The sequence below is a fragment of the Oncorhynchus masou genome, chromosome 32, assembly GCF_036934945.1.
Source record: "Oncorhynchus masou masou isolate Uvic2021 chromosome 32, UVic_Omas_1.1, whole genome shotgun sequence".
In the NCBI taxonomy this organism is placed as follows: domain Eukaryota; kingdom Metazoa; phylum Chordata; class Actinopteri; order Salmoniformes; family Salmonidae; genus Oncorhynchus; species Oncorhynchus masou.
In genome coordinates, this window is record NC_088243.1 from 31,374,512 (window position 1) to 31,389,441 (window position 14,930).

Consider the following 14,930-nt stretch of genomic DNA (forward strand, 5'->3'; position numbering starts at 1 on the left):
GTGGTGAAGTAAAAGCAAAAGTTTTCCAAAATATACATTGTAAAGTAAAGATACCACCAAAAGCGACTTAAGTAGTACTTTAAAGTACTTTGCACCAATGAGTAGGCCTGTCAAACAACATTTTGAATTGATGTACGGTCTGTGTAAGTGCCCACTGCACATGTCACAGGAACACAATGGATTCTCAGAGGACATGAATGTGTCTTATTTGCAAGGTAAATCTACAGAGACGTAATGTCAACAGTATATCGCCTAGTGCTCACAGTTAACTGTAACAGGAGTTAAGAGTGCTAACAAAACATTCAGCCATGACTCTCTCATCAGACGGGTAAGAATCCTTGATTGGTCTTATAATTTCTGTTTCACCATTTTGCTGATAATGACAATTATACTTTTTCTTCTAGAAAACAATATAAAAGATGAGATCTTGATAGTTGAAGAGTTTATTGCAAAACGCTATATCCACTATATCCAGAAATGTTGGCTTATGGGTACCTTCATGTGTGTAAAATATTACTGTTCTCAGATGTTTTATTTATCGATCTTAGATGTGTATGAAAATATGTTAATTTTGCAAAACTCTACAAAACATTAAGAACGCCTTCCTAATATTGAGTTGCATGCACCCCCCCTTCCCTTAAAATTAATGCACTTACAGTAAGTCGCTATGGTTAAGAAAAGCATCTGCTAAATGACTAAAATGTCCAATATTACTGCCTTTTTTTCAATATTGATGTCACCAATGTATCATTTGTACATTTCTTTAAATGCAGTTGTAGTAAAATGTAGTTATTTGTTATATTTTACTGTGTAAAACCTAGCAATACTGTGTATTTCTCCGAGAGTGAAGTGGATATATAGCATTTAGCAAAAACAAACATGATTATTTGACTCTAAAATGAAACCATCAAGTGATATATTTTAACCAAAAATATATCTGTCATTGAACAACCCCATGCCACGATTAGATTTCTTCAATCAATAGAAGATCATTTACCAACATTTCTGAAAATTAAAATACATCGTTTTGGAATGAGCCTATTCAGATGTATATTAGACTGTTGTAATGAGCCTGTCATGATACATGTTTTCTTGGCTTGACAGATTAAGGCTATCAATGGAAGGGAAACTTTGGAGATTTTGTTTGACCACAGCCATTCTGCTCTGTGGCATTGGCTGCCAAAATAATTCAAGTGAACATCGTAAGTTACGTTTCCCCTTGTAATGTAGAAAAAACACTCAAATCATTTGATTGGATGCTATATTTTTCATGCTCGTCAGCCAGAAAAGCATTGAAAATTATATTTTTTCTTAAAAAGTGAACATTTAATTTAAAGGGGCTTAACTCTAATGTATTGCTGGTGCATTTAAAAAAGGGATTCATATGTACAAGTTACGGGTCAAATGTTTTAGAACACCATTCTCATTCAAGGGTTCTTCTTTATTTGGACTATTTTCTACATTGTAGAATAATAGTGAAGCCATCAACACTATTAAATAACACATGGAATTACGTAGTAACCAACAATTGTTAAAAAAATCCAAATATATTTGAGATTTGAGATTCTTCAAATACCCACCTTTTGCCTTGATGACAGCTTTGCACACTCTTGGCATTCTCTCAACCAACTTTATAGTTTTGATGTCTTCACTATTATTCTACAATGTAGAAAATAGTCAAATAAAGAAAAACCCTTTGATGAGTAGGTGTTCTAAAACTTTTGAACAGTAGTGTATATATATATTTTGTACAACAAATTTTAATAGATCTTGTCCTTAAATGTATGCATTAACCGGCATTATATTTTTAGGTTGTAAAGTACTGATAGTGAACGATGACACATATTCAGGAGTCATTAGGAATGGGAAAGACTGTCCATCTCAGAATAACTTTTCAGGTACAGTATGATAACTAACTAGTTAACGGAGAGGTGAAACATTGTAAAAAATATAAGCTCATGTCTGTGCCACAGCATAAGATATACACTGAGTATACCAAACATTAGGAACACCTTCCCTTTTGCCCTCAGAACAGCCTCAGTTTGTTTGGGCATGAACTCTACAAGGGGTCGAAAGCATTCCACAGGGATGCTGGCCCATATTGACTCTAATGCTTCCCACAGTTGTGTCAAGTTGACTGGATGTCCTTTTGGCGGTGGACCTTTCTTAATACACACTATTGAGCATGAAAAACCCAGCAGTGTTGCAGTTCTTGATACAAACCGGTGCACCTGCCACCTACTACCATAACCCATTCAAAGGCACTTAAATATTTTATTTTGCCCATTCATCCTCTGAATGGCACACATACACAATCATGTCTCAATTGTCTCAAGGCTTAAAAATGTAACTAGTGACATCAATAGGGGGTCATAGCTTTCACCTGTTCAGTCTACGTCATGGAAAGAGCAGGTGTCCTTAATGTTCGTATACTCAGTGTACATTGCCTTATTTCCAGATTGGATAGAGAATTGTACCTCACAGCAGGAAATCCAGAGGCTCTGCATCATATCCACTGGAGAGAACACAACAACATCAGGTAGCCTCACTTTATGTAAAACCTTATGTAGATCTATATTACAGAGTCCAGTTATGGCTATTCAAAACATTCAAATTCATTTTATGAATACTTTGTTGTAATGCTGTATGTATCTTTAGAAAAATGTCATCCAGAAATCCCCAGCTGTAAATTTGAAGTGAGGAAAGCTAACAATTCATACTTCATAACTCTGAGTAAAGTTCCTGTCAACACTCAAGAGTTCCACTTGTGGTTTCCACTGAGAATGAACATGACATGTATTCCATCACAGTTCTATCGAAATACTACAGGTAAAGTAGACATAATAGTTTTTCGTCATAACATATACTTTTATCAGACCTCTTCGGATAACATAGCCAAGCTCGTGCAGCCGTTGAGGTGTAGGCTACAGCATACTTTACTTTTGGAAGGCAGTTTCATGTTTCGCATTCAATAACTGTTATATGGTGCCCTCTGCTGGTATATGCTAGATCAAACATACAAGTTCTGTATTGCAATCCTCTAGGCAGCCGACAACTACTGTTAAACTATTAGTCCTGACCTTTCAACAGGTTGTACATTTCCATTTAATTCCCATCAAAATAATACATCTACAAACACTTACATGGAAACCATAACATTAGCAATTAGGCAGAAAAATGACAGCGTATACAGTATTTATTGTGTGTTCCAGGGTCTATTCATCTGAATGTTTTTTTATTTTATTTAACTAGGCAAGTCAGTGAAGAACAAATTCTTGTTTACAATAACTATTTGTTACTTTTATTTTATTTTTAATTCCTTATCTATTTTTTTTAACTTAACACTTATTTGTGGTTAAGGGCTCGTAAGTAATCATTTCACTGTAAGGTCGACACCTGTTGTATTCGGCGCATGTGACAAATAAAATTTGATTTGATTTGATATCATAAACACCAGGAGAGATCTAACTGCATAGTTTTATTTGTAAGAGTTACTATTTTGATTTCAGTATGATTTAACCATGTGCTTTTATAATTATCTGAAAGGTTATCTGACTACTCCGGTGAAGCCAGAAACCATTTGTGGAATGAATTCAACCTATGATGCAGCTGCTTGCAGAAGTACAGTACATGCCAAACAGTTATATACTGTCATAATGTTAAAATGAATAATTCTTTACTGTACTGGGGTTCTAATGAAGGAGTTCATACTGGACATTCAAATGTGGTCTGAACAAAATGCATTGTTTTTGTTTTGATTGATTTGCAGAAAATACCCCAGATAAATTCATTCTTGAGATCACTGCAGAGGGACCAATAAGTTGTATAACATGTAAAAACCCTGTTAAGAAGCCGGACATGAACATACGTGTACCCAGCGGCCAAATGGAAAGCTCAAATGGGGTCATAAGTGCTGATTTGGCATCGTAAGTTTTTACATTTAAGAAGAACATACAGTATACAAAATATATACAAAAGTATGTGGACAACCTTTCAAATTAGTGGATTCGGCTATTTCAGCCACACTTGCTGCTGACAGGTGTATAAAATCAAGCACACAACCATGCAATCTTCATAGATTTGTAAGTCGCTCTGGATAAGAGCGTCTGCTAAATGACTTAAATGTAAATGTAATAGACAAACATTGGCAGTAGAATGGCCTTACTGAAGAGCTCAGTTACTTTCAACGTGGCACTGTCATAGGATATCAGCATTACAAAAAGTCCGTTTGTCAAATTAATGCCCTTCTAGAGCTGCCTATAAGTGCTGTTATTGTGAAGCCAAAAAGTGGTATGCCACACAAGCTCACAGAACTGGAATGCCGAGTACTGAAGAGCATAGCGCACAACAATCGTCTGTCCTCAGTTGCGACTCTTACTACTGAGTTCCAAACTGCCTCTGGAAGCACAAGAACTGTTCGCCAGAAATTTCATGATATGGGATTCCATGGCTGAGCAGCGGCACACAAGCCTAAGATCACCATGCTCAATGCCAAGCCTTGGCTGGAGTGGTGTAAAAGTTGCCGCCAATGGACTCTGGAGCAGTGGAAACACGTTTTCTGGAGAGATGAATCACTCGTCACCATCTGGCAGTCTGACGGACGAATCTGGGTTTGATGCCAGGAGAACAGTAAACTTCGGTGGAGGAGGAATAATGGTCTGGGGCTGTATTTCATGGTTCGGTCATGGCCCCTTAGTTCCAGTGAAGGGAAATCTGACATTCTAGACGATTCTGTGCTTCCAACTTTGTGGCAACAGTTTGGGGAAAGCCCTTTCCTGTTTCAACATGACAATGCCCCCGTTCACAAGGCAAGGTGCACACCAAAACACTTGACGGGCCTGCACAGGGCCGTGATCTCAACACCATCAAACACCTTTGGGATGAATTGGAACGCCAACTGCGAGCCAGGCATAATTGCCCAACATCAGTGCACGACCTCACTAATGCTTTTGTGATGGAATGGAAGCAAGTCCACGCAGCAATGTTCCAACAACTATTGGGAAGCTCTCCCAGATGAGTGGATGCTGTTATAGCAGCAAAGGGGGATCAACTCCATATTAATGCCCATGATTTTGGAATGAGATGTTCGACGAGCAGGTGTCCGCATACATGTAGGGTATTAATACAGTAACACGAATAGTTTATGTGGCAACAAACATCTTCTAGTGGAGCTGGTGTAATGGTGGTGATAATAATCATGTTTGTTTTAGGGGATTTTATGTTTAGGGTTTTATGTTCATCACAGCTAAGTCTAGAGCATGGCAAACTCTCATCTATATTTCCCACGTTCTCTCACTATGGCAGTGAGGCTATGAAAAATCTCTCCTCGTTGACTGAGCTGATGGGAAACGCCAGCACTGCAGCCATTTCAATGGGCAAGGTTAAAGGATTCATTAGTAAACTTCATAAAGACGACCCCAAGGATATCAACTTTGGTTTTTCCCCTGACAAGGATATGAGTGTAAGTACAGTAACTTGATCACTAGAGGAAGAACAATGATTATTAATAGTCTATTAACTTATTATGAAAGTAACGGTTTTATTCTTAAACTAAATAAAGAGAACTGTACACATATTGATGAAGATTGAAATTATGATTATTTTCCTTTGTAGATTGTTGAAGACAAGTATGCTCTGAAGAAATATTTCAATCGATCTGTGCGTGTGTCCAAAGAAGCCTATGACATGGCACTCAATAAGAGTGGAACTTTTGTCGGGGTTCTTGTCTTTCCCAGCATGTCCCAGGTAAACCTACAAATTACTTTGACTAACAGTTACTTTTTAAAAGCAGTATTTTGATATACTGTATTGTTAAGCATACGAGGTAACATGATTAGTGACAGGTTACCTTACACTTTATCCTTCCAACATGTCATCTCCTCGCTCTTTCTAGGATGAAAAGAAGAGCATCGTTCTAAACGGTGAGGTAGTTGGAATCGAAATTGGAGCCCACATAGCTAATCTCACAGACACCATTGATATTGAGTACAGAAATGTTGATAAGGTAAGAGAGAAATTGTATCATGTTACAGGAACATATTTTGATTAGTAAGGCTATGCATGAAATAATTATGGAGATGCATAAATTATATGTTTTACACAGGTGGGATTCAATGTCTTTTGTAATTCTTGGAATGGCAAAGGTACTTCTCTTTCTTTCTGTACATTTTCAAACCCTTTGGTTCTTTTAATTTATAGAACTTGAATCATTTAAAAGCCAAATATTCAACAATTTCCAACAGAGAGGATTGTGGGATTTTTTTCTCTTTTAGGAAAACTACCCAATTGGACCACAGATGGTTGTCAAACCTTGGAGAGCAACAACAGCATAACGTGCCAATGCACTCATTTATCATTTTTTGCTATACTAATGGTGAGACATCCTCTCCATCATCTCCTGTTTGAAGTTATGTTTCTGTGTCACTTTTAATCACATCCATAAGCTTATCCACTTGCTCACTTGCTCTTCTTATTGTGATCATACACAGTCACATCCACCACAGAACATCAGTGCCTCAGATGTGGCATCTCTAACCTACATTAGCTACATCGGCTGTGGACTGTCTATGTTCTTCTTGGGAACGGCTCTCTTCATGCAGTTTGTGATAAGGTATTTTTCATTATTCAACACAACACCGTACAGTGTGAGTATGATGACCAGTAGAGCTCTATAGCAGGCTGGCCATGATGAGTTAACTGAGAATATTGACATTGAAACAACAAACTTTTTTTCACTTCTGGTTTCACAGCAAAACCAAATCTAGCCAAGCAACCAAGATCCTTGTCAACCTCTTCTTGGCTATGTTGTTCCTGAACCTGACCTTTCTGACCAACGAGGCCATTGCAGCCATGGGGAGCTATGTTGCATGTGTCATCATAGCAGCAGTCATGCACTACTCCATGTTGTCCACCTTCACCTGGTTCCTCATTGAGGCGGTCCACTTGTTCCTGCAGCTAAAGAAACGCACCGCTAACATCAAACATTATATGCTGAAAGTTTACGTTGTGGGATGGGGTGAGAACAGAGTCATATTAGGGTGTATTAGAATGCTGCTCAATGTACATTACTGATTGACACAACAATCTTAATTTAATTACTGTTGTCACAGAGAACTGTCCTGCAAAGCAGGAAATGCAAACTTGCAGTGTATTCAAGGTTTAAAAAGGCTTTTAAAATGTGCAATTTCCCCTTAAAAATTACAGACTTGATTTTCCTTAACAAAAAATGTATCAACCCCCACAGTACTGTCCATTTATTATAATCCACATATTTCACATTTCCTGTTGCTGCAGGGTTATTTTCCTACTGTGAGAAACTATTCAAATTCAAGTACAATTTGCCTACAGTATTATCTCCTCTGATTGCACAAAATCATACCAGTTGCAACAGGCATCTGGCATCAACCCAGTGTGAATGTTTGTCATTTTCTCCAGTCCTTCCAGCTCTAGTGGTCATCGTCCTTCTGGGACTGCAAAAATATACATTAATGTCCATAAAAACAGATGATGGGAAATCAGTGAAAATGTAAGTGGAAATGTGACTTTTGGAATTGTCTGTTCTTTGCCCTAATGAGATGACAATCACAAACCATTTACCTGACTTGACTAGTTAAATACATTTCCCTTGTACATTTCAGGTGCTGGATCACTGACATCTACATCCATTATGGAGTCAACATTGGCTATTACGCCTTGGTGTTTGTCTGGACTTTGACTAACTTCATCATTGTCGTGAGACAGATCTTGATCCTGAGGAAGACCAATGTAGGCAAGTGCCAGAACGACCCAGCGTCCAAGAACACCCTGACCATCCTGGGGCTCCTATTCCTGCTGGGTCTCACCTGGGGCTTTGCCTTCTTCAGCTACGGACCCATGGTTATCCCATCTTACTACATCTTCAGCATCCTCAACTCCTTCCAGGGTAGGCATCACTCAAAAATGACTGCTGTTTCGTGTGTGGTTGTCCATGTACATTATCATGGGGCCAGGACCTTTTGCCTAACCATGTGACTTGACCAGGTTAAACTTCCAGATCTAGAGATTTTCCTGGTGAGGTCATGAGGCCATGGGGAACTCCTGACCATAGATGTGTATCATAGTTTATGTCTCATAGTGTATGTCTATTCCAGGACTGATAGTGACTGAGCTTCCATCTTCCTCTAGGCTTCTTCCTGTTCCTCTACTACTACAACACCAACAAGATTGTTGGTGATGACAGGAACTCTGTATTCACCAACCAGAGCACCTCTACTTTTTCAAACATCTATGACGACTCTCCCGTTCACAAGAAGTAGCTAAGATTGGGGCTGATGGTGTATCTTACTACACTAAGTTTATAATTGCAATACACTAAGCACAACATGTTTTGAAGATGTTTAATACTCTATTTAATAAATAGAATAGTATGCTTATCTTTGTTAAATGTCTATAATTGATTTATTTATGTAGTCAAAAGTTTTAGAACGCCCACTCAATCAAGGGTTTTTCTTTACTTGTACCATTTTCTACATTGTAGAATAATAGTGAAGACATCAAAACTATGAAATAACACATATGGAATCATGTAGTAACCAAAAAAGTGTTAAACAAATTCTTCAAAGTAGCCACTCTTTGTCTTGAGGACAGCTTTGCACACTCTTGACATTCTCACAGCCAGATTCACCTGGAATGCTTTTCCAATAGTCTTGAAGGAGTTCCCACATATGCTGAGCACTTGTTGGCTGCTTTTCAGTCACTATGCGGTCCGGCTCATCCCAAACCATCTCAATTTGGTTGAGGTCGGGGAATTGTGGAGGCCAGGTCATATGATGCAGCACTCCATCACTCTTCTTCTTGGTAAAATAACCATTATACAGCCTGGAGGTGTGTTGGGTCATTGTCCTGTTGAAAAACAAATGATAGTCGCACTAAGCGCAAACCAGATGGGAAGGCCTATCGCTGCAGAATGCTGTGGTAGCCATGTTGGTTAAGTGTGCCTTGAATTCTAAATAAATCACAGACAGTGTCACCAGCAAAGAACCCCCACACCATAATACCTCCTCCTCCATGCTTTACGTAGGAAATACACATGCGTTCATCCACATCGCGTTTCACAAAGATACGACGGTTGGGACCAAAAATCTCAAATGTGGACTCCAAACCAAATTAAAAATTTCCAGCTGTCTAATGTCAATTTCTTGACCCGAGCAAGTCTCTTTTTCTTATTGGTGTCCTTTAGTAGTGGTTTCTATGCAGCAATTTGACCATTAAGGCGTGATTCACACTGTCTCCTCTGAACAGTTGATGTTGAGATGTGTCTGTTACTTGAACTCTGTGAAGCATTTATTTGGGCTGCAATTTCTGAGGCTGGTAACTCTAATGAACTTATCCTCTGCAGCAGAGGTAACTCTGGGTCTTCCGTTCCTGTGACGTTCCTCGTGAGAGCTAGTTTCATCGTAGTGCTTGATGGTTTTTGAGACTGCACTTGAAGAAACGTTCAGTTCTTGAAATTTCCATATTGACTGATCTTCATGTCTTAAAGTAATTTCTCTTTGCTTATTTGAGCTGTTCTTGCCATAATATGGACTTGGTCTTTTACCAAATAGGGCTATCTTATGTATACCAACCCTACCTTGTCACAACACAACTGATTGGCTCAAACGCATTAAGAAGGAAAGAAATTCCACAAATTAACTTTTAAGAAGGCACAACTGTTAATTGAAATGCATTCCAGGTGACTACCTCATGAAGCTGGTTGAGAGAATGCCAAGAGTGTGCAAAGCTCTCATGAAGGCAAAGGGTGGCTACTTTGAAGGATCGCAAATATAAAATATATTTTGATTTGTTTAACACTTTTTTGGTTACTACATGATTCCATATGTGTTATTTCATAGTTTTGATGTTTTCGCTATAATTCTACAATGTAGAAAATAGTCATAACTAACAAAAACCCTTGAATGAGTAGGTGTTCTAAAACTTTTGACCGGTAGTATATATACATATTTGAAATTATATCAATATCAATGTTGTTGCTACAGTATAGAAGGTTATCAAAATAATTTAGATTAAAGGTAAATTGAATACATCTTTCAACTTTAAATGTATCCTCTCCAGCACCACCCCAACATCAACATACGTGAAAATAGCACATTTCTATGTTTTCTACTAAAAGGATAAGTGTTTCCGATAAACATCATCAACCAATTAGTAGACAATTAGTAGACAATGCCTACTCATAATTGGTTAAAATGACATGATGCACACCGATGATGTCATTAAAAACACTTATCTTCTTCTATCTTATTTACTACAACACATAGAATTGCGTCATTTTCACATACAGTATGTTGATGTTGGGGTGGTGCTGGAGATGATGAATATGAAGTTGACGTTTTTTTAAATGTCCCTTCAAGGTAATGAAATCTTAATACTGTATAGTAAATCAGTTTGACACAAGGGGTCAGTCTTGTCCAACTTTATATCTTACTATAATGTGAGAGCTCATCAGTTACGTCTCTCTCTGTCTCTCTCTCGCTCTCTCTCTGTATCGATCTAGACTGTTTTATACAAGTAGTATAAAACAGTATAGCAGCCTAAATAAATAGTAATAATAAATAATAACAGCAATGGTGAATGTGTGTGTGTGTCCTCTCTGACTGTGTAAAACATTGAGGAAAGGCAGTGATTCACTCTGACTAAGCTAAAGGAGAGACATTCAAAACCAAGGCATGGTTCAATCACTTTTTTAATAAACAACAGTAAGGACATCAAGACAATAATTACCCTTCTATAAGTGATGTGGTTGACAAGTGGTCACCACACACCAAAAGGAGGAACATGCAGTTTCACAGAGAAGAAAAGGCCTTTCTGTAACTGCGGGGATAATGTACTTCTGGGGGCTGCGCTATCGCTTTTGCGTGTCTGGAGAAAATTACCCAGTGCCTAGAGAGAGCAGTATCCACTGAGTGGGGGTCTTAGCAGTCTAACCAGGAATGATCTCATGGTTACCTATAGAGATTAGCAGCCTGAAGGCAAGTCAAATTTCTCCTCAGTTTGTCTGCATTCCTGTAAGATCAGAGTGTGCAGTAACTTTGATTTTGTGTTAAGTATAGACAGACAAACTTGGTTTAGTGGTACAAAGCAAAAAGGAAGAATTGCCGTAGTGTGTAGGTCGACTACTCTATTGCAATCCAGCTTCTCTTTTCCAATGTTTCTTACTTTCAGAAGAGTTTTGGCCCGGGATATACAGTATTTGCCTCCCCCAACCTTGAAAGCATCTGTTACATTTTTCTAACCTTGAAACCACAAGATCCGGCCTCATAAGGGGTGGCTTGTCAATGCTGAAACCATACAGGATTGTTTCAACGGCGTCTGCCCACTGATACAATTAGTTGGCACAGTGTTCTGTGTGTGGCCAGGTTCTGCTAAACTGACATTTGCATTGCATTGTTGCTGGAATGTGTGGGTCTGGACAAAGAATGTGTTCTATCGTACAGATGTGAAACTGTTTTTGTGAATCAAACTGACATTTGATGTGGCATCACTGGCATGCACTGAATCAGCTCAGGAAGTTGTTGGGAGAGAGCAGTCTGCGGATATTCCTCGTAGTGATGATTTTTAAGTCCCAGTGGAAGCGGTTCATAGTCCCACTTAACTAAGGCAGAACTCTTGATTGGAAGAGAACAAGCTCGGGTTTGTAGAACGACATCCAGAGAGGCAACCTTGTTAATTAATCTATAACTGATTCATCTTCCAAATGAGTTGGTGTGCCAGCCAAAAACTATAGGGTAATTACTGCCATAAACATTTGATTAGGGTATTGCTCAGAAAGGCCTCTTATATACATCTACAGCATAGCCTGACTATGTGTCTGCCTCTCTGGCCTTGCAACATAGTATTCTGTGGAGAGGCATCCTGCTGTGCTCTGAAACAGCTCCCTTCATTGTGCTGCACATTAGTCATGGGGGCTTCAAATACAAAATCAAATTTTCCACCACAATGTCGAGGAACTCAGAAAAAACTCAACATAATGATTTATTTGTATTTATTTTCTCTCTATCTCTGTTCATCGGAATGTCTGTCTTAAAAATGGGCAAGTAATAATTAACTCTCAAGTATATTGACTTGGACCAATAATGTCTGATTTCCAGTTTTTCCTATTGTGTGTAAATCTCTGCTGAGGCTACATTTCAGAACAATCAAAAAGACATTCTGGTGCCTGAACATATGGCTTGTGAAGTGCAGAAACGATAAATGAATCATGTTAAAACTTTGGGACACAATCTCCATTACTGACATGGCTGACTGAATGTTTAAAAAAACATGAAGAAGCAATGAAGAATGTGCATTTTAGCCAAAATTCCACTTTATTATAAAATTCATACATGTGTTTCCTTTAGCGGAGGAAAATTGAGGAAACACTTTTAATTGCTCTCAATCTATTAAGTCTTGGAAGCCCAAATGTACAGCTGAGGTTTGGATAAGGCCCAATGTGCATTTCAGCACTGGCATCCATCTCCAGAACTTTAAGACAGCTAATTAAGAGAGAGGCCTTTCCTTCGCATCTCTTTACTGATATTAGCGAAAGAGAAACAGACAGAGAAATAGACCGAGAGGGAGTCAGACAGAGAGGGGGCCAGACAGAGAAGGAGTCAGACAGAGAGGGAGTCAGGCAGAGAAGGAGTCAGACCGAGAGGGAGACAGACAGAGAAGGAGACAGACAGAAGTCCCGTTTATACCTGGTTCTAACATGAGTCCACATTCTGATTGTGCCGACATTTTTAGGCATGTATAGATAATTAAAAGATGCATTGTTATCTGATTGGGATCAGATCTTATAAGTAAGTGTAAACAGAGACACACAAGGAGCGAGGGAGCAAGGAAATAGACAGTGAATCCCAAACCACCCCCTCGCCCCTAACAACTCGCTCTGAGGGCACTTCGTTGTCACGTGTTGTTGACGAAACGAAAGAGTGGCGATGGGATCAATAAACCCATCAACTTCAGGACACACTCCTGACTTGAATGATACAATTCATGTTCCACTTTTAAATATTAAAACAAGCATGAACTTCAAATGAACAAATTCCCCCGTCCTTTTATCTGCTTCGTGTCAAGTTTCGAAATCAGACATAAACAAATGCACACGATTTTATCTGTCACATGCGCCGAATACAAGCTTACCATGAAAAGCTTACTTACAAGCCCTAGGCACGCCTCTCACATTTTTTAATGGAATTGTGCTCCAAACATACTGCATATTGCGGGATAGCACTCTGAAGCATGCTGCCTTGCTGGCTCGGTCGAAGTTGCCTTATGAAGGTCTAAAAAGCCACTACAGCCACGATCATTTTCACTCCCTCAGCTTTGGGAAACTTGCACAAATGGCGGAAGCGCACATGAACGAGCAAATGGGGGGTGAAGGGGGTGATTTAGGATTCACACACAGCGATTTGTGGATATGAGTCTATTTATGGATACCTCAACAATTGCTAATAACCCATCCGCAACTGCCTGACTATATGTGATAAAGTTCAAATCTGAGTCCCACACCCAACACTAACTCACAAATATAGAAAATGCACTGCACAGTCAGAGATGTCGGGAAAAATGACGTGATGCAGATTTTTTAATTTCTTATCTCCTAATTTGGATATGCAGTTGAAGTTGGAAGTTTACATATACTTAGGTTGGAGTCATTAAAACTCGTCCACAATTTCTTGTTAACAAACTGTCATTTTGGCAAGTCGGTTAGGACATGTACTTTGTGCATGACACAAGTAAATTTTCCAACAATTGTTTACAGACAGATTATTACACTAAATTGACTGTGCCTTTAAACAGCTTGGAAAATTCAGGAAAATTATGTCATGGCTTTAGAAGCTTCTGATAGGCTAATTTACATTTACATTTACATTTAAGTCATTTGGCAGACGCTCTTATCCAGTAACTTCAAACAGCCATTGAAGAGGAGTGGGAGACAACTTTCCACAGGCCACAACCAACATCCTGATCAACTCTATGCGAAGGAGATATTTTGCAGTGCATGAGACAAATGGTGGTCACACCAGATACTGACTGGTTTTCTGAACCATCAGATGCATATCTGTTTTCCCAGTCATGTGAAAACTACAGATTAGGGCACTAATACATTTATATGAACTGTAACTCAGTAAAATCTTTGAAAATGTTACATTTGCGTTTATATTTTTGTTCAATATAAATCCTAGAACGAATGCTTCAATCTAGTTGACATGGTAAAGTTTTCTCCTTTATCTCTGCTTCTCTCATGCAGCAAAGACATTTAGGGACAGGGGAGAAAATTTGTGCAAAATTTCCAGATGACATCAGTTTGACCGGTTTTAAGGGAATTAAAATTTGCGAAAACGACCCAACAAGATTTTAGTTTGGCTTGGATGCATATTTTATGTAGTTGAAATACTATCAGATTTTATGATGTTAATAAATGCAGCAGCTTTCATTCTCTCAAGATTCTGAAATAAATAAATCATATTTCTCCACTCCTGTTCCCGAGTCAAAATGCACATTTGGTGTCATTTTACTGCAAGAACTGCTTAATTCTGCAGGAGTTCATATTGACCCTAAGCACACAGCCATAACAATGCAGGAGTGGCTTTGGGACAAGTCTCTGAATATCCTTGACTGGCCCAGAGCCTGGACTTGAACCCAATCTAACATCTCTGGAGAGACCTGAAAATAGCTGTGCAGCAACGCTCCCCTTCCAACCTGACAGAGCTTGAGAGGATCTCTTATTTATTAGTTTTGATTTTTTTCACCTTTATTTAACCAGGTAGGCAAGTTGAGAACAAGTTCTCATTTACAATTGCGACCTGGCCAAGATAAAGCTAAGCAGTTCTACACATACAACGACACAGAGTTATACATGGAGTAAAACAAAACATACAGTCAATAATACAGTAGAAACAAGTCTA

The 14,930-nt window shown here is 38.7% G+C and overlaps 1 protein-coding gene across 1 annotated transcript; it reads left to right on the plus strand.

Annotated features, from left to right (window-relative positions):
- The first annotated feature begins 244 nt into the window (after positions 1-244).
- Positions 245-10,606, plus strand: LOC135525915 (adhesion G protein-coupled receptor G3-like). The gene is made up of 17 exons (XM_064953889.1): positions 245-328; positions 1,105-1,202; positions 1,812-1,898; positions 2,459-2,539; positions 2,659-2,829; positions 3,547-3,621; positions 3,770-3,926; positions 5,305-5,461; positions 5,614-5,745; positions 5,894-6,004; positions 6,104-6,143; positions 6,273-6,373; positions 6,489-6,610; positions 6,750-7,015; positions 7,435-7,525; positions 7,638-7,921; positions 8,164-10,606. Exons 1-17 carry the CDS (start codon positions 309-311, stop codon positions 8,292-8,294), a joined length of 2,124 nt encoding a protein of 707 aa, XP_064809961.1. The 5' UTR covers positions 245-308; the 3' UTR covers positions 8,295-10,606.
- The last annotated feature ends 4,324 nt before the right edge of the window (positions 10,607-14,930 follow it).